At 42.6% G+C, this 20,872-nt stretch overlaps 2 protein-coding genes across 3 annotated transcripts in view; one reads left to right on the plus strand and one right to left on the minus strand.

Moving 5' to 3' along the window:
• Positions 1-20,872, minus strand: part of CCDC57 (coiled-coil domain containing 57) — a 42,241-nt gene that overhangs the window by 8,429 nt on the left and 12,940 nt on the right. For both annotated transcript variants that reach the window (XM_069953972.1, XM_069953973.1), the window contains exons 6-17: positions 20,706-20,780; positions 17,335-17,535; positions 15,555-15,713; positions 13,569-13,731; positions 12,412-12,531; positions 6,256-6,445; positions 5,996-6,178; positions 4,847-4,947; positions 3,963-4,163; positions 1,731-1,787; positions 1,281-1,491; positions 284-384 (exon numbers count right to left, since the gene is read on the minus strand). In XM_069953972.1, coding sequence (XP_069810073.1) covers positions 284-384; positions 1,281-1,491; positions 1,731-1,787; positions 3,963-4,163; positions 4,847-4,947; positions 5,996-6,178; positions 6,256-6,445; positions 12,412-12,531; positions 13,569-13,731; positions 15,555-15,713; positions 17,335-17,535; positions 20,706-20,780 — 1,762 coding nt within the window. The remainder of the gene's footprint in view (positions 1-283; positions 385-1,280; positions 1,492-1,730; positions 1,788-3,962; positions 4,164-4,846; positions 4,948-5,995; positions 6,179-6,255; positions 6,446-12,411; positions 12,532-13,568; positions 13,732-15,554; positions 15,714-17,334; positions 17,536-20,705; positions 20,781-20,872) is intronic.
• The window catches only part of SLC16A3 (solute carrier family 16 member 3), an 83,338-nt gene continuing 82,540 nt past the window's right edge, over positions 20,075-20,872 (plus strand). Inside the window, exon 1 of the mRNA XM_069953975.1 lies at positions 20,075-20,207. The gene's annotated coding sequence lies outside the window, so the exon portion shown is untranslated. The remainder of the gene's footprint in view (positions 20,208-20,872) is intronic.

Here is a 20,872-nt window from a genome sequence, read left to right on the forward strand (position 1 = left end):
CTGTCTACTGTCTTAATTCTTTGACACCACATGATTGAGACTGACAATGAGTCAGAAATAAATAGAAGTAATGTCAGACAGAACGGAAATCCAATCACCAGCTTCAAAATCAAATAATTTCTTCCCCTAGGCAAAGTTTGTTTTTTATCTCCATTGATATAGGCCACATATTATATGATCAAATACATACTGCAAAAAAACAACTGCTCCAACAATATAGTAATAAAACATCTTTTCTTGGTGCTAATATTTTAGCATTAGCCGTATGCCAACAATGGCCTACCTGAGATGTTAGCTGGTACTGTAGACCTTCCAATGCTGAAAGACGATTCTCCGTTTCTGGAGCCTGAAGTTTAGAAGGAGGCAATGCCGTTGATGTGTTTCCTGCAAGAGGGAGTATTTACTATATATAATTGCAGGGAATTCAAGGGAAATACATAGTGCTTGAAAAGAGTGCCCCTTAACAAGTGACGTCCCTTTAAGAGAAACTTTAACCCTTGATGCCCTCCCTTTAAGAGTGAATGTGGCCCTGGTGCTTTAAGAGAGGAGGAAGAGGAAGAAGAAAAGGAGGAAGAAAGAAGAAAGGAGGAAGAAAGAAGAGAAGGAAGAAGAAAGAAGAGGAGGAAGAAAGAAGAATACCTAGGAACCTATGTGTTTCATGCTGCCCAAACTACAGGCAGAATAAAACTGTTTTTTCCTCATTTCAATGCGCTATTGGTGTACATACACAAGACATGTTCCCAGTGATTTTAGTCGGACCAACTGTCTTTCTAAAATGTGTGGTGGCTCTCACACTCTCTGGTAGAAAGGAGGGTTGGAAAGCTGAATTTTAACAACCTGATCATATGTTCTCAGGAGGATAACTGGGTGCCAGAGGAGTCTGGCAGTGGCTCTCCTACCTCATTCAGAACACAACATTTATGTGTACGGTAACATTAGGGAAGATAGCTGTCAGCCAAACCCAGCAATGGAATAACTATTACACACACGCATTTATTTGACAGATTTGTGAAGCCAAAGCCAGGAATAGATTTGAAAAGAGGAGAAATCTCAGTCTTTTCTTTATGACCTGTTCTTTGTTTATAGTCTGTTCCTGGCTTTGGCTTCAATGATCTGTCAGATAAACCTCTCTGTGTAATAGGGCCTTTAGTCCTGCACTGTTGACGAGACAATGGTCATAATCCCTCCCAACGAATCGCCAATTAACGTATTCATTGGAGACTATGATTTGTTTATTTAATTTTTTTTTTTTTATAACTTTATACAGAGGACTAGTTCACCTCCTGCCGCAGCCAGCTCCGCTCGCAGCCTGTTTCCCATGTCAATAAGCTGCTGTTTTTCCAAACTCAGTTGAGAAATCTTCTTCACAGCTTCCTTCAGTTTCTTTCTTACTAAATAAGGGTTTGCAGGACCACCATCTGGGCATGAAAGAGCCACCAGCTGCTGACGGAGAGTCAGGATCTCTTCCCGAAGTTCCTTTACAGTTGCTGTCTGTAAGTAAAGCATTTCTTGGTTCACTAACACAATGAAAAACTAGGAAAGTGTTAAAGCGTTATCATGCGAAAATAAATACAGTTACTCTGCCGATAAAGTTCCCTGGGGCCTGGAGGACTTCATAAATACTGTGTACACCTGTGGCCGGGCAATGCCACACAGTGCCAACAGAAAACAAGCTGTCTCCTGTGTAAAGGCAGAGAATTTTCCATTATAGTTACAACATAAGTACATACCTCGCTGAGAACCACTGGGACCCGCTGACTGGCCAGCTCCAACTTCAGTGCAGAAACCTACAGGTGTAAGGGACAAATCAGTCATTTGCACTTAATGTTAGTGAACTCTGTGACCTAAGGCATAATGAGATACACATACTTAGTGTCTGTCACTTTAACCTATTTGTCCTTTCTTTTAAAGTGATGGAATATCACCAAGCTATCGTCAGTGGAGGTCTGACCCCAGTGACCCTACCAATCTTACCAATAAAGGTGATGCAGTGCTTGTGTACTCCTCTTCCGAATTTTACCCAGCATAGTGCCTCTCCTGTGCAAGGAACTAGAGCTGGCCCCATTTATATGAACAGATGTGAGACCCCTTCAAACTAATCTTAAAGAGAAAATGCATTTAGAGCAGTAGCTGTAAGGATTAAAACGTAGAAAATGGTGGCAAAACAAGAATCACAAAGTCTGACTACATGGTGCTGAATACCCAAAATTCTAACAATATGCTCAGGATAATAGTTGTCGTAATAAAAAAAAAAAAAAACTAAACCCATTAAGTGAAATATGCTGCATTAAGAGAACACTTCTTTATTTGCAGCTGATATAGCTGCCATCTACTGGATGCACAAGGTATTGCTGTTACTTTCTGTAAACTGTATGACATGGTTAGGACAGCATGACAGGTTCCTTTTAAAGCAGTGATCTCCATGTTTGCCTTTTCAGCTATTGCAAAAGTACAAATTCCAGCATGACCTGCTGACAGACTGTTGAGAATACTGAGGGTTGTAGTTTTGTAATAGCTAGACAGCCACAGGTCAGATACCACTGCTTCAGTGGTGTTTAATGCCATGAAAAGCTAGTGCCCTAGTAAATGGAATCAGGAAGGCATGCAACTAACTAAAAAAAAGTATTGCAGGGTGAAACAGACAAACAGAGGCTTTTGAATTTTTATTAAAGTATTGTATTGCCCCCCTCCCAAGTTATACAAATCCCCAATATACATATATGGGAAATGCTTATAAAGTGCTTTTTCCCTGCACTTACTACTGCATCAAGGCTTCACTTCCTGGATAAAATGGTGATGTCACGACCCGGCTCCCAGAACTGTGTGGGCTGTGGCTGCCCTTTGTCCCTCAGTGTCCCCCTGCCATCATCCTCCCCAGCAGCCGCACAGCTCTGGGTGTCGGGTCGTGACATCACCATTTTATCCAAGAAGTGAAGCCTTGATGCAGTAGTAAGTGCAGGGAAAAAAGCACTTTATAAGCATTTCCCGTAATAAATGTATATTGGGGATTTGTATAATTTTTGGGGGCAATATAATACTTAAATAAAAAAACTCACCGCACTTTAAGTGCTCTAGAAAAAAAAAAGAAGCATGTGAAAAAAAGCAGCGTGGACCATGTGCATTGCCCCACACAAGAAGAGCAGTATGGGCTGTTCAGCCATATGAGCTGAAGGAGCCAACTATTTTGCTCTAGCATGAGGTAGGCGAGAGCTCAAGAGTACATGGAGTCCTGACTACAGGGGAATCTGGCAGGCCAAAGTCATGGCAAACTGGCATAAGTGCTGCAATGAAGGGCACTGTAGACCACCAAGTCTGGAAGGCCACAATACATCCAAGGGCAAAAAAGATCTTTTGTGCAGCACAGGCACTAGGGAAAGAAGTCTCTTGTATTAACAGGCTAACAGACTGCCGGAGCTGAACTGTTGCCTGGTTGTCTTGTGCCAGCTGGTGGCAGCCAAGAGACCACAGCCAATGCCTGTTATGAGCTGTGCCCTGGTTGCATAAGGAGGGTTACAGTGGGTCCATATTTCTCACTATGCCCAGAATCCATGGACCCAAATAGTAAAACAAGGAAGGAACTGGTTTGGAGTAACATGACCTGTCTCTTTCTGATTCTAATGATGTGTCCACCATGCAGGAGCTGCCCACTAAAATAGTCACTGGTTGAGGGGGTCACCACTACAGTCATTGTTAGTAGGCATAGGTACAAACCACTGGCCATATTGAAACAGCAAAGGCAAGCCATCAGGGCAGGCTAGTATGAGTTATTTTTTTATTCTAGCAGTATTCATGAGCATTTCTTAAAAAAAAGAAAGATTTTCAGCCAGTCGGTGACTGAAGCGAGACAGTGCCGCAGCCAGTGATTGGCAGAGCAGGTTTGCCACTGCTAAGACAAGTCCATTTCAGAAGTAGCAGCCATAGCATTCAGCAGAGGACCCAAAGAGAAAAATTGATTTGTTCACCTCATTTCCAAGTTCCACCGTTTCCAGGTTTTGCTTTAGGTTCCCTTTAAAAAATTCTGCTGCTTCTTTCTGGGTCTCAGTAAGCTGCATTTCTAGCTCAGACTGCCTCTGTCGCAGACTAGAGATGGTGGCTTGGTTGTGATGAGTCTCGCTGTTTAGCTGAAACTGCAACTGACTGACTTCTGACTGTTTTTGATGGACCTAGAGAAATAAAAAAAAAAGGACATTTAACAAATTTATCAATGTTTTTTATGTAGCTTTTGGTGTAAAATTTCAGCAGATTTTTGAGCAATTTGTCTTCAGCTTTTCCTGTGTTTTGCGCAGAAAACTTATACATTGTTTTTTGATATTAATATTAACATTTATTTAACATTAATAAATCCCCCCTATTTACTTTAAACTTTTTGCTGCAAGTTCTATGGCAAAATCTGTATGTTTTTCATCTTCAGACTGACGAAGTAGGCTGTTTCATACGAATAGTTACCAAGCACACTTTGTTCATGTCTAATAAAGGTTCTTCTTTACGCTATTATTCACAACCAGCATTCCTAGAAACACTAATTTAGCCAATAATCATCCTATGTAAAAGTGGCAGCAATCAGCCAACGAGGGAAAACGCCTGCTCGGTGGCAAATCGGATTGTTTGTGCGGCGGTAAAATTCATAAACATTGAACGAACATCTCTCTATGTGAACAAGACATGTGCGTCCAATAATAATGATCGTTAATGGCCACATCAATTATACTGTGATCTTTCGTGTGGCCTGGTGCGCAATTTATTGTGCCTTGTAGAGACACTACAATCAAGCATTGAACCCGCTGATCTCCGTTCATCGTGCTCAGACGAATCATGTCAAAGGACCCTTAGTTATTTGGGAATATACCTTCTGTGAAAGCTCTGTAACCATAGATTCTAAGTGAGCGGCTCTTGCTTCTAGTTTCTTATAAGCCGCTGCTGATGCAACTTTGTCAGCTCTTAGTGCTCCTGAAATAAAGCAAAAAAAGGAGACTATAAGAATATTTCAATAAGGCTCTGTTCATATCACATTCATGCTTTAAGTTCAGCTTGGAAAATCTTGTGTTGAATATAAAGCCCAACGTAAGTAACGGGATAGCATCCAGTTGCATATGTTTAAAAAATAAATAAATAACAATGCAGTTTTAGCAATGACCTTTTGCTGTGGCTGGTCTACACATCTGGCTCTTACCTACCATAACTTTCAAAAGCAACCAGAAAACCCATCTCTTCAGATTAAGCTATGATCTACAATAACCTGCAGCCATCTCACCGCACTGTGACCAGCTGCTGCCCTCACCTTAGATTAGTAATCACCCTGGTGATTGTAAGCCCTCGAGGGCAGGGTCCTCTTTCCCTATGTACCAATCTGTCATTTACTTAATCAATGGTGCTTCAAAAATACTGAAAACCATACTGTCTTTGATGTCTTCCTCGAAAAACAGCCTTGGTTAAATCAGACTATTGTTGCATTTGAGGTTAAAAATTCATATTATTTTTATGTTTTTAGCTTACTTTCAACCATTTTGTTTTTGTTATTTGCTATACTAGAACTGTGTTAATACAGAAAATAACACCTCTCTGTATTATAGCTCAACCTCGGAATTACCCACAAGGATACCTGCCGCCTTAGGCCCCGTTCAAATTCAGCCACTAATACAATGCAATGCCTCCCACACCTCTACTCGCTGCCGAAAGAATTCTCCTGTCAATTCTTTGGGTGGAAAGCGTCAGAGAGCGGAGACGCGCGAGGCATTGCATTAAATCAATATGACAGGCTGAATTTCAAGGGGCGTCCACGGCGCAGCTCTGCTTGAAATTCTGCCGCTTTTACTCAGGGGCCCTTACTGTAACACCATATGGGTCCACTATCATACAAAATCTTTTTCTGGTGGTATACTTCATTCTTCCCTAGAAGGATTGTTCCTAAGGATGAATATCTTCAACAAAATGGAGGACTCTATGGTTGTACATGGAGGAAATAGTATACCGTACATTACATGTTTTCTGTAATTACCAATGGTTTCATTCAAGCTACTAATGTGGTTCTGGATGTAGATGTTGTCTGGAGAAACTGGTTTTGCTGTTGAAGCTTGCTCAGGATTGTCCTTTGCTAACAGTGCCTCCTGAATCTTATCCTCGGCCAGTCGATACTTCCGCTTTAGATCTCCGATTTCCACTTCGAGTGACTTGACATAATCTAAACACAATGCAAGTATTACAACAAAGAAAACCAAACAGAACGTTATAGTGTGGTTTTCCTTGTTGATGTCTCACCAGCAGTGACTACATTCTCCTTGGTGTTACCAGATGGAGATTCTGTTCCTTCGAGGGGTGCAGTGGAAATCTGCTCACATAAAGACTCCATCTCTTTTCTCATTTGACCTATCACTTCCCGCAGTTCAGAATTCTGTTCTTGCAGCTTCTGAATTTCCTTTGAAGCAAAGTCTGGCACAACTCCCGCTGTCTGAAAAAGTTAATGGCTATTTAATAATTACTTGTAATACATGTAATTATCCATGGCAATAAATTATGGTAAAATAGGCGGCCATGACAGATTGTTGGCTCATAGTTGTCGCTACATATAATACCCCACAAGTGTGCTCAGGCTCCACAACAAGCTCAACAGATGGAGAAATCCAGCGTCCAATAGACCATGACCTTTACTTTTGCTCTGTGTTGTATGAGGAAAAATCTGATAAGCGTCCACAGGCCCATTAGCTGATATTTGTATGGCCATTATCATTGAAATTGTGTACCTTAACCCCTTCCTGACTAGAAGTTACAGCCAGCATTTACTGACACAACAATCCAATCCAACAACAGTTTCTTTGTAGCAACAGAGGAATACCCACACATCTACAACAGCGAGGAGCACTTGCAAAATCTTTGCAAACCCATGACAATAACCAAGACCATGGCCACATTTTTTTTATGCACTGAATAGCTGCTCATATTAGCTTTAATGAGGTTGTTGACTTTTGTGGCCCAATGGCTCTGTCCTAGTCCAGATCATATTAAAGGGGCCATCTAAATTATATTATTTTTATATTTAAATGTGCTTAGGGAGGGATGAAAAAAAAAACATTAAAGATTGTACTCACCTAATGCTGATCACCTGATGCTAATCCCCTGTTCTGACATTGTCGCTTCCCACTGATAAGCACTTACTCCCAGCAAATCACTGACTGATAAGGGTCATCACTGGCTGATGTGGGTCATCGTTGTGGGCAGTGGATCAGCAGCAGGTGAGTACATTTTCTTTTTTTCATTACACTCTTGAGCACATTTACTGATCTAAATATGTTCTAAATGTATGTCATCTAAATGTATTCTTATGTAAATTAACATACCCTTTATCCACAGGAGTGTGAGACCGTGGCGGGTACAACAATTGGGACCTTTTTTTTTTTTATGGGAGCTCCATTTATTGTCTATTGAGCTGCCAGAGAAAGCCTACACAGTGTTCAGCTACCTTCGTCAGCGCCCACAGAAACTACATGAAACTTCGACGCTCAAAACAGTTCTGGAGATCGGAGGAGGGAATCCCCTGCCATCTCATACCAAGCTAAAAATATTATCATTAGGTCCCTTAATCTGGTAATTTAAAAAAAAAAAAAAGCACAATATTCAAGACATGTTACACCAAAGGGGGTGCAAAATATAAACTGTCATGGTTTGCACATATTTACAAGATACAATTATACTCATATAGCAACTACGCAGTGCTATATAGCAACTATGCATGTTTGTGGATTACAACATATGTGCAATATTTGCACAGTATATCAAAGGGAGCTGCCATTCAGTGAGCTCATTAATACAGAATGGGCGAGCATTATTCATTTACTGTGGTCAGGAGAGGGGATCATGGTGGTTATTACCATGATCATGATACGTCGTTTACATTTCCGACAGTTTTGGTGACCTCAGTTCTCACAGGACTGGGGTTACTGCCAGTCTCAGCTTCCATGTTTGCTACCATGCTGTCTGATCACACATGTTTGTATTTATTATTGGTTTATACTTTCTGTTTCTGTCAATAAAAGTTAAAGCAATAAAGCTTAGTTATGGAAAAACAATAGAGGGGATGAGTCAGGAGTCTTATAGATGGGGTGAAAATGAGTGGATAATCTTCAGAGCTTGCCCAGATTATTAGTCCAGGTCCAGAGCAGTGTACAGGTATCCCCAATATAATGGCTTCTCCTGACACTATGGCTAATCTATAAGAATATGACACCAATAAAAAATCTACACGTTTCCCTCTGATAAGATTTCCCTTACAAGCCGTAACAGTGGCTTTGAGAATTGCAGTGTAGAATTACCTGACAGATTAGATAAGATTAGTAGCGAGCACATCTTATTTCTTTTGTTTGTGAATGCTGGATATCAGATTAACGTCTTTCAACATTTTCATTTTCAAGATTTATAAAGTCAAGACAAGCTCCACAGACTTCACGGACATCAAGGACAGCTGCACCTGAGCCCTGCGGTCCCTGGCAGCACTGGCCATCTTGTCCTGCGCTTTGCTCTTCCGTCCAGCCTCAGCTAGCCTCCAGTCACCCAGGCTCTTCCCCTTACCCTTATCCTGAAGACACTTACTGAGGAATGAGGTAAAGCCACTCCGCTTCCTCGGTGCCGTTGTCTGCTGTGGCGCCTGTCTCTGTGCCGGCTTCTATTCCTCCTTGTAGCCTCTGCACGGCTCCTGTCAGGCCCAACATCCCAAAGACAAATGGCACGCAGATTCCTGACTATCACCAGTCTCTACCAGTCTATCCCCTGAGGTTAGACACCTGTAAGGTAACTGAGAATATAGCTGCTGAATTGCCCCACTCCTCCATATACTGCCTGCTGTGAGGGAAGTGGGGGCTGCAGCTGCACCAGGACTGCTGGAACTCCCTGGAATCCATTCCCTGGACTGGCTCAACTGTAAGTATTCTTCTAGAGAGGCTGTATACATTAATAGGAGACGCTTTCCATCATTTATTAGGGGGACTAGGACCATTCCTCTGTCACAGGCTCTGTTTCTAATTTCAGGGGGAAACTCCACGTTGCAGTTCCTGGTGGGTGACTATAAGCCCTTCCTAGGGAACTGACTTCAACCTCCACCAGCAAATGGTTGCTTTACCTCTGACTTTTCCAATCTAAATTCCAGTGGTGTAACACCAGCTCCACCTTGTGTTCACTCAGTCATACTACAGGAGATTTGTTTTATATTTTATTGCAATTCTCCTCCACATCCTCCTGCCAAGAATGCTTTACACCTTTTACTAATCTCCTCTCTGCTGGTGCTTAATATAATGACAGGTCAATGTAAACAGAAGTCTGACATCCCAAACCAGGCTAAATTGGAGGAACTTACGTTGAAGCCTCATCCTTTCAAACTCCAAATGGACTCGTAAGGTTCTAGGACTTAAAGATGAAGGCTTCCGCCTCTGACTAGATATAGTTTTCCACTCATGTTTTTTTAGGGCTCTCCTAGTCTAACTCCTCCTTTCTCACCAAGGGGACCAACCACCAAAGTTACTCAAATGGCTCAGAAGTTTTCCCAAATTCATTCTGCCAATCTACTCTAACATCTGAAGTTGCTGAGCTGAAACAGTTTACCTTGCTTCAACATTGATTGATTTCCATTGAAGCTGTGTGGCTGCAGCCGATTGCTATTCTACTTGTCTATGACATCACAATAGGCATGACATCATAGAAGAACACTGTGGGGGCTATATAAGCAGCATTACAGCCACGTGGCCTTCAGTACTCCCCCAGACACACAAGTGTGTACCAGTGGAAACTGATGGCATAGTTGGGGGGATGCAACCCACCTGCCCTCTTTATGGAGGGGGTGCTACTCTCCCTTCTCCCCAAAATAAAACAAAAAAACAAGTAGCACAACTCCTCTATAAAGAGGACAAATGGAGGAGACTGTATCCCTGCCCTCAGCCTCTCCCAGCACACTTGTATGTCTGGGGGAGGAATGAAGGCGGTTAGTAAAATTAAAATTCAATACACTTTATTAGGTATGTAAAAAAGTTTTTTTTTTTTTTTTTTAAAAAAAAGGTCCAGAAAAATACCCTGTTCAGGGCACCCAGCACTAGAACACCACAGAGCTATATAAGAATCCTTACAGCCAGTGTGTGTTTAGGGAGGCCGAGGACAGAGGGGGAAATATAGTCTCCCCCACATGCCCCCTTTATGGGGGGATGCTACACTCCCTTCTCCCTCCAAAAAAAACCCCATAAAACATGTAGCATCCCCTATAAAGAGGTTACGTGGAGAAGACTGTATCCCCATCTGCCCTCAGCCTCCCCAGCACACACTTGCCTTCAGTCCTCCCCGGACACACAAGTGGCTGTAAGGCTGCTTATATAGCCCCTGTGTTCTATTATGATATCACGCCTATTGTGAGGTCATAGACAAGTAGAATCTTCCAATAGCACAGGGCTGCAGCCATACAGTTGCAAATGAAAATTTGTATACAGGAAGCTACCAAGCAATATTGAAGCAACATACAACAACTGTGCCGGATGCCACAGACTGGGCCAGAAGACAACAGCTATGTTTGGCATTTTGTAATATGGCATTTTTTGTAATTTGGTACGTACATTTTCTTCTTTCCCCTGCTAGAACACACATTACAGTTGGGAAGGGGGGTAGTTACAGTGACGGTCCAGATTATAGCTTAACTTTTATTAAGAAAAAACATTGGTCCAGCACTTCTTTCATCTCCCTGTTCTAAAAATCTAAACAGAATTTATATATGGTCTCCAGATAGGAGACGTATCAGATATTAACAGATACTAGACTTGATCAGCCTACCCGTTGCAACTTCTTGATAAGATACAAGCCCCCTATTCCACTGGCGGAAATGCTCCAAGGTTGCAGTCAGATACAAACAGCATCCTTTGGCTTGGATGCCTCTTCTCATGTACCATTCCATAAGTTTTTGGGCGCAACATGGTCTCAAACTCTGAAAACATATTTTCTTAGATTTCACCCACTTTCTCTCATTTCACTGTCGTGAATTTTTTTTTTTTTTGCAGAAATCAAGTGGGGGAGCTATTCAGAGTGCTATTCAGAGGTCAGAGAGGTCAGTGGTGACATCAGAGGAGAGGAGAGGACAGATGGTAATGTAGCTTTTAATTAACTCTTTGTTGTCCTGTTTTGGTGTCTCTTTTCCCTCTCTCCATAGGAGAACAATGAAGAAAGGGGGAGAGCTTCAAACTGCTTTTTCATGATAAAAATTAATTTTTCGGCTAATAAACCCAATTACAAAGTTTCTTAAAATCACCTGGACTATTGATTTCTGCAAAAAATAAAAATAAATAAATAAATTTCACGACAGTGACTCTTTAAAGGGGTTTTCTGATTAAAATTTAATTGTCCCCAATTCACAGGATAGGGTCCGACCTCTGTTCCCCCGGAAATTTTCAAACCACTCCCCTTCGTTTTGAACAGAGATGTAGGTCGGCACAGGACCTGCAGCTGTATTCATTTTCTATAGAGCCGCTTGAAAAAAAGGGACAGGACGTTATTAGAACTTTTATTTACATTTTTAAGGCCCCTCTAGGGACCTTTTATAATCAGTGAATAGACTGCTTATTCTGATCTATGCAATCCTATAGTATTGCATTGATCAATGAGATCGGTGTTTTGCTAATAGAGTCTGCCTGAGCCAGACCACCAGCAACAGAGGGTAATTATAGATCTCTGGCTTGCAGGGGTGCCGATCAGACACTTGACAGAGGTGCCAATCATTCATTTCAGTCTTCCATTGTGGTATTGAAAATAGTTAATTACCTGCCACCAGCGGGATTGCAGACATTAGCATTAGGGTCTGCTAAACACAGTAACTGCTCCCCGCTGCATATGGAGCGGGCTCAGTTTTGAGAGCGGCATCAACACAGTTAAATAGCCATCACAAGTGATCACTCTATGACGTTTATTTGACTGTGAGTGGGGGGTGGGCGGTCCGAGGAGATGACCTTAGGGGGGTGGCACACAGAGAACAAGGGAAGTGCTCATCTTGCTGCCCACCATGTTTTCAGCGGTACACTGTTTGTTATGCCGCACCATTGCACAGCTTTACATAAAGTATTGAAAACCAAAGAATCCTGGTACTGAACTGATTTTAGGATCTTAGTATGGATATTAGTTTCAATATTTCGGTGCACCATGCTCCACTGCTGCTTACTGTCTTGACTTGTTCGCTGATCTGTTTGTTGGTGCATTCTATGTTAAAAAGTTCATAAATAAACCCTGGCTGAGCTCACATACATCTACATCTACTTAATATAATGGAAGTTCCATGATGGCTGACCTGTGGTTTCTTTTTACATTGAGTGTTTGTCTAATGTGAACAATACGTCCTACAATCATATTACTGCCCAGTCCTTATTTTGATAATATAATAATAATATGAGGGTAAATTCCCACCTGTTCTCCTGGATATTTACTCGCCATCTTATGGGCTTGATCCCTTTCCCAGGAAAGCGTAGACACCAACAGCTGCAGCTCAGTCAGTCGTCTATCCTTTTCCTTCATGTCAGCCTCTAACTGTTAACAAATGTTATGATCTTGAATGATTATACACACCGATGGAAATTATTATTTATTTTTAATGCTTTAATGCTAGAATAAAGAAAAAAAAGCTATTTTGTGAATGGCACATTGACAGGCCCATTCTACTTGAATAACAACATTCATCCAGTCATTGTGCTTCTGCGTGAACAACACAGGCCAAATTTCATGGAAAGATTATTGCTTAAATTAAAGCGATATAGCGATTTTTCACACGATAATCTTTCCATGTAAGAGGGCCCTAAGGCGACTTGTGAACAGCATGAGATTCTGTTGTCAAGATGTAATTAATGCTCAAAGGCACAACAAGTTATTGATACAATGACATTTTTTGTTGGGGTATACCCACCACTGTTGTTTTTTGTTTCAATAAATTGTTTGAGTAAATCCATTGCCTGCTTGTACATAAAGGGAACCTAACACCTCCCTAAGGAAGAGTGAGGTGGCTCTGGTACGTAACAGCTGCCAGGCACAAGTCTCCAGCAGGATGGCAAATTCAAAATCTTAATCCTTAGGCATGGGGACGGAGCTGCAGCAGTATGTAGTCACACTGCCTCCACCCTCTTCCAAGCCACTCACACTTGATTGGCAGCCTAAGGGATGGAAACTTAATGCAAACATTACGCTAGGTAGAGGACGGATGCCGCTGCAGCACCACCCTAATGCCTAATTACCAGGCGCTGGGACGGAGGATTAAAGCTTAAGATTTTTAATTTGCCAGGCACCTGATGACCTTTGGGCATGGCATCAGAGAGCTGTGCCTGGCGGGGGCAAACTCACTGTCTAAGGGAGATGATCAGTTCCCTTTAATAGCCCTACTTTCTTGATGTAATATCACTGCAACAAAACTTTTTACATTTTTCATAAAGTGTCACCCACATGCAAATATCCTTAACTTTTGAGAGCAGTGTAGCATTTAAAAAAAAAAGGAAATATTGCCATTTATGTGAGAAGAGAGCAGTTGTGGGGTAATACATTGACTGTAGTTTACATTCTCAAACATCTTACAGTACCTGTTCCTTAGCTTTGCTTAGATTTTCTATAAGTTCCTCAGATTTTTGATACTGTTCTTTCTCGACTTTCTCACAACGCTTCTGCCAGTCCAATTCAACTTGCACCCTCGCCTGCTCTAAAAGTCTCTCGCGCTCCAACGAGCATGCCAACTGTTGCTGGTATCTGATAAGAAGTATAAAAAGATTGTTAGAAAAACAGACACAAAAAGATAACCTGTAAGTGGCACCTCAGTGATAACACATTCAAAGCCTCTTATATGGGCCTACTGTGTGTAACCAACTGAAGCGTAACTGTGCAATGAGCCTGACTCAGCTCTCGCTTGCTCCTCATTCCCCGCTCGCTGCCGGCGCTATTACACGTGTTGGCAGCGAGTGAGTAAGAGCCGAGGGAGACGGGTGATCGCTAGATCGTCCGGGCAGCCCATAGAAGATAGCGGCTGTCTGCTGCATCATCATCAGTTGTTGTCTCCTCACTTCCTGTTTCAGCTGCAGCTCGTACTACATTTCCCAGCATCCTCTTCCTTGCTTCAGTTACTGCTTGTAATGCCCACTGTACACTCCCTTCTCCAGACCACTCAGTCCTCTTATCCCACCCCCTGAATGTTACCACCCCCTTGTGTCACGCTGTATTTTCCTGTGCCCGGCATCACTGCAGTTCTAGTACAGTGTCTGCAAGCCTACCTGCTGCAGACTACAGGAACCAGCATCTACCAGTATACACAAAAATCACCACATACACCTCAGACTGTTCTTTGATGCATCCACCTCCCCTCCCCTCCGTGCTGCTCTGTGATGAGGCTGTTCTCTCTTGCATTCATCTCCCCTCCGTGCATCATCTTTCTCCCCTCTCCTCCGTTCTCAGAGGAGACTGTGATGTTTTCCCCACCTTCCTCCCTCGTTCTGACCCCTTCATGACACAATATGAACACAGAGCTGTTGCTAGCACTGCAGTATATACTTGTGCTAGCAATCGCTCTGTACTAGCTCAGCTCTGTGTACCATGTGACCGGACTGGAAATCACGTGAGAGCCAGGGAAAGGCTGCCGGCACACCTCGGATCGTGACGTGGCTGGCAACGTAACGAATCAAGATGGCGGCTGCGAATCGTGACGAAAGCAATTATTGCTGAACTACAGAACTTCCGGTGGCAGAGGAGGGGGGTGAAAAGTTAGGTAACATGCAGGAATCAGTTACTGATGTATATTAGGCATTTGTCTAACTTTGGATTGTGGGCAGGAATTTAAAAAATAGTGTTGGGCCGGACTTATCCTTAAAAAAAAAAATTGGGCAAATTGGTGCACTGGGTCAAAACTTTTCATGGATATGTGGGGGTAGCAGGGAACAGGTCACCACTATGAGCAGGCTGGTTCCTAACAGGCACAAGATTATGGAGGGATGGTAGCTGTTCCCACAACTCTAACATATGTTTTTTTATATCAGTTATAAAAATGGCTTTTTCTCTGAGGGTCTGATCAGAATCTAAGTGCTTATGAAGTTCCAACTGCAGATAGGTGTATTGCCATCTCAGACATGTATGACATAGGAAATGCTATAAGTGTCTGATAGATGCTTACTCCATCGCTGGTGCCTGCACAAAACTCTAGAACAAGTCCCCCTAAACCAGTACTGTTGGAAGGTGGTGGCTGTTGGACAGGATCAAAAAAACAGCAGAGATGACTCTTTGATGAGGTTTTGTACCCATCATAGATGTGAACATGAGTTGTGGCCATATTGCTTCCATAGCTCCTATTTCCCCTCTATGTGGGTTACAGAAACACTGTATAACATCCCACAGAGCAGTTTCTATTATCCTAGCCACCACATCCACAAGTGTAAGGTTCAGGGTGGCCTCAATCTAGGTATGGGGGATTTTAAAAATATACCGATTGGGTACATTTTTAGGAAAGACAGCAACAATTTATTGGACATGCTAACATAACTACATGACACGCAGCTACTACAGATATTTTTCTACCGGTCCCTCACCTTTCAATGTCTTTCTGGTATTTCACCATTTCAGCCTTCATCTTCTGCTCTTCTTCCTGCAGGGCCTGGATCTGGAGGTCTTTATTAACAGTATCCTTAGATACTTGGGTAACGTAAGAGTCCCAGCCATTCTTCAGAGTGGCAACATCATCTTTCAGCCTTTAAAAGAGAGAACATTACGTATAGTTTTGGTAGGCAGCTTTTGCTAAAGCAAACAATGATGGCTCAAAGATCTAACGTTCTTGGGACACTTGCAGACCAAGTGCATGACAACCATAATAGTAGGTACTGTGTGATTCCCAGCCACCAAGGGTAGCCTGCCTTTGCTTGTAGGTTACAGCTATATGGGAACCATACTTTACCCCTATGGAAAAAAGAAAGGTCGGGGAAAGGCAGTGAATAGTAGAATTCAGAGCTCTATAGATGCAAATTACAGATGTGGGATACAGTTGTGTACAGTTGTCAGTGTGGGACCAGAGGGGGTAAATTTTTCCCTTAGGACACAGCACTGTATACACAGAGCCCTACGACCTTTATCTGTATAATATAACAAGGACATGGGGGAATGGCCTCTTCAAAGTCTTTTATACTTTTAGAGCATGGTCACCATAAGATCAGGCACTTCTTTGGTGCTGAGCAGAAATTCCTCCCCTTCGGCACAATACACAGAGAAGGCCAGGATAAACATAAGATCATCTCTCAGCAATGACAGAGCTTGAAATGAACAAGGACTCAATTACAACCATCATATCACACATACAGAGCATGTAGAACATGATGCTTTCACTTCTGGGACACAAATCTCATATAATCCAATGACAACCAAGATGTTGAAGGGGTTTAAGACACTGGGGCAGAATTACAAATCCTGACTAATATTCAGACCAGAAAGTCTGACGTTGTGCCGCACTTATCACAGTGACTTGTGCTATATGATAAACTTGGTGTATCTTGCTAGATGCTTTTTCTAGCTTTACATCACAATATGTGGGTGCATATCAATATGGTTAAAGCTTCACCACTTTCTAATAACCTGCCCCCCTACTGCCCTACTTCTGATGTAAACTGTCTGCTCTGTTGTCTTTGTTGCTCTACTACTTGTGTAGTGTACAGACGTGGCAAAAAGTTTTGAGGCTGACACAAGTTTTGGTTTTTAGTGGAGCAATGAAGAAGAAGCAGACAGTTTACATCAGAAGCAGAAAGAAATGACATGTTGTACATTAAAAAGATGGACTATCTGGAACACTATTTCTTTATGTATGTGGTATGTGCACACTAAGGAATCTGCGCAGATCACGCGCTGTAGATTCTGCCGCTCAAACGCATTTCCGCCCATGCCATAGACTCCATTCTATAGTCGGGTGGATTCTGCCATCTGTCCAAAAAACGAACCTGTTCATTCCTTGGACGGATGGCGGAATCCCCCTGACCATAGAATGAAGTCTATGGCACAGGCGGAAATGCAAACGGTACGAGCGGCGGAATTCACAGCACGTGATCCGCGCGAATTCTGTAGTGTGCACGTACCCTCATAGTCTACGACCTCTTTGAATGCATTGTTGAGCATGTGTATTCTTGGATATTCTTTAAGCTAAACAGTATTCCTGGACAACAGTGCCTCTCAATGCAGAAAAGCTGCAGTAACAAGATACATCAACTAACGTCCATGCCCTTAACAATGCTAGAGCAGAGTACTCTCCTTTAACCGTGTCTATGGAAACCCGCATGAGAATACTGAATGTAAAAAAACCTGATTAACAATGCTGGCACGTGTACTCACTTGTCGATGATGCAGTCTCTTTCTGCCAGTGTGGCTTGCTGTGTGCACTGTGCTCGTTGCTGCTCCGCATGCAGAGTCTCTATGCACATCTGCAGCTCCTTCACCTGTTTCTCCAGCTGCAGTACCTGTTCAGTGTGAGCCTCCTTCATCGATGCCAGCGCAGACTCCTTGTCACGAGCAGATCGGTCTAGCTGCACATGTCTACGATGTAACATTGTCATCAGTGAATATTCATTTACCTTTTTATTATCTATCTTTTTAATTGAATGCAGACAGCTGTTCTTAAAAATAACGGCTGCAAACCCTGTACATGCAGAAAATTATTACTTAGAGGGTTTTTTCTGGTACATACATAAGTTGCTGGACTCAGATCTCAAAGTGTGGTTGGCAGAATTAAAGGGGTTTTCCAGGCTAAGTTTATTGTGTTCAATAATAGCAGATTAGCGCGGAGGTCTGGCTATATAAGAAGCCTTACAGCCACTTGCCTTCAGGATGTGGGTGGGGAGGGATATTCTGTTGATGCACATGTCCGCAAAATGTCCGTCGCTCTAGTGGAGCACACCTGCACCTGCCATGTAACCTATACAGCACTTGGGATTGTTTGTTATTATGAACTAAATAAAAGAGGATACATAAAGATATGGTGAGTGCCGCATGATCTTTTTTTTTCCAGTTTTTGCTACAAATGGACTTTATGCTATCGCATGCAGAGTACCACATTAGCCACTGTGCTTTAAGACCCAAAGAGAACAACCTCATTGTATAGACACAGATTGTTTGTGCTGAAGTAGTCCCAAGTGTTTTTCTATTTTTACACATGGTGCAATGTCCCCTATAACAGTGGCACCGAGTGCAGTGTACCTTGGGGTGACCCCAATTTACCTGAAGGAGGTGCTGCTGTCCAACGCGCTGTGGGTGACTGAGCAACTAGTCTTCACCCTGCAGAGGCGCCGGGGCCACGGCAAAGGCGGAGGCCTGACAGGTGACAGCAGGACCGGGGTGGGAGGAAACAGGGGCAAGAATTCAGCAGGGCTATACATAGCACCTGAGCCTGCACAGTGTACATGATTGCCACAGTATACACAGACACTGCACTGCCACAGTATTTACAGTAGGGTTGGGCGGTATACCGCAAAAATACTGATACCGTCACTGGCGTCAGTTAACCGACCTCAACTTTGCCAGGATGGTATCTGCGGTATTTTTCCTCCCCTCACCCGGCGGCCACATGCTCTGCTCCCCTCATTTAGGCTTCTTCGCGTCCCTCTTCCTCCGCTGCCTGGCCTGGGTAAAACTTTTCTTATGTCTGTGCCATGTATGACGCTCGGCCCAGGACACTGTAACAGTTAACATCACCCTCACATTGAGATCTGACAGGCTGTATCCAGGTAGCAGCTTTAAAAGGGGCGTGGCATAATTATCGTTCAATTTATTGTTACCGCGACAATATGTACGATAAACCGTGATATTAATTTAGGCCATTATCGCCAAGCGCTAATATACAGTGTTTGTATATGGTATGGCAGTCTCCTCCATTTGTACACTGTACTGGCCCCAGAGTTGTATATAACGACACTGGACTACCACAGTATATACAGACACTGCTAGCTTTCCTTGCCTACAAGGAAAGGGAGGTGGGTTACTGCAGGGAAAATTACTGATAGGTACATGGGGGATATGGCAAAAAAAAAAAAAATAATCAAGATTTAAATTGAGAATCGTCCGCCCCCCTTGGGATACAGTTAGCAACCTAAACTTTGGTGCTTCAGGGAGAGGCTGGTGGGGCTTGTCAGAACTCCCATCCTGGGAGCATCCGGTGGCCAGGGCTAACACACAAAGGATGCCAAACTAGACTCCATTGCCATCAAGTCTGGGATGCCTGACAAGCCTTGTGGATGAGGGAGTAACATGCGGGAAAATTTAATGGACAAAGATTAAGCAGAGAACTGGATGCAAGCTTGGAAGGACTGCAAGAAAGAAAAATTTACTAAGAGAAGAACTAGCACATTCGCAGATAGTTGTCAATCACTACGCAGGACCGCCCACTTGACTACTTAAAGGGGTAGTCCACCAAAAAATTTTTTCTTTCAAATCAACTGCTGCCATGAAGTGCCAGAGAATTGTAATTTACTTCTATTAAAAAATCTCAAGCCTTCCAGTACTTATCAGCTGCTGTATGCCCAACAGGAAGTTGTATTATTTCCAGTCTAGAGAGCAGGAGAGGTTTTCTATGGGGATTTGCTACTGCTCTGGACAGTTCCTGACATGGACAGAGGTGGCAGCAGAGAGCACTGTGTCAGACTGGAAAGAAAACACCACTTCCTGCTGGACACACAGCAGCTGATAAGTACTGGAAGACTTAAGATTTTTTAATAGAAGTGAATTACAAATCTCTGGCACTTTATGGCACCAGTTGATTTGAAATAAAAATTTTTTTGGTGGACTACCCCTTTAAGCCCAGAATGAGTAAAGATTTCCATGAATTGCTGACGCGTTGCCGTGGAACTATTACTACGTAACTGTATCACTCTGCTCTACTTCTTCTGTTCTATAACATGCTGCCTGCAGACTGGACTGCATTTTCTTCTAAAAGGTCCCTTTAAGTAGGTTTATTGTTATTACAGATGCTCTTTAGCATTCTGCAATGTCATCCAAGGAAATTACAGGCCAAAAGTCTGTTATCTTGAGAGCTAGAAATAGCTTGTTTACATAGGACATCATGGAACTCAGTGTTAATGTAGCTCCATTAATATCCAACTCCACTGTAAGTGATATCTCAGGAAATTCTGTGTATGGCAAATGAAGAGCACCAGAAATCCCCAAAGAACTACATCCTCTGTGGAAATGCAGGAAAAAGCCCAACTATGTTAAGGGTAAGTTCACACTGTGTTTTTGATGTCTTTGTACTGTGGCATACAACTGAAGGTGTCATTCATTTTAATGGCCCAAACTGAGCTCACCTGGTAACTACACTCAGTATATGGTAATTTATAGGGTTTATCCAGGATAGAATAAACACAGCTTCACTTTTGCAAAAACGGCCACCACACCTGTCCTCAGGTTGTGTGTGGTATTACAATTCAGCTCCATTCACTTCAATGGAACTAAGCTGCAAAACCACACCTAAACTGAGGACAACAGTGATGCTGTTTCTGGAAAAGAGTAGCCATGGACAACACCTTTAATGTAAGCCCTGGTAAAATAGCTAAATGCTAAATAAATAAGAGTTTCCCATTGTGGATCATTAGATTTCCAGACTTCTTTCTACAAGTTCTGACCAGGCGAAAATGGATATCCATATTCCTGTGGATGTAGTGTTTCACAGGCAAGAGACACGGACTCTGTTGGAGAATTGGTTTGATCCAACTTACTTTCTTTGGAAAGTCTGTTCTTGTTTTTTCATCTGATGTTGCAATGACTGTAGCTTTTCGTCCAGTTCTTTTATTCTACAATACATAATTATAAACCACAACACATTAAAAATTAATAAATTAGGTAAAAAAAAACACAGATCAGCTGCCTATCTAAACAAGCTCAT

This window comes from Dendropsophus ebraccatus, chromosome 14 (assembly GCF_027789765.1).
Source record: "Dendropsophus ebraccatus isolate aDenEbr1 chromosome 14, aDenEbr1.pat, whole genome shotgun sequence".
NCBI lineage: Eukaryota > Metazoa > Chordata > Amphibia > Anura > Hylidae > Dendropsophus > Dendropsophus ebraccatus.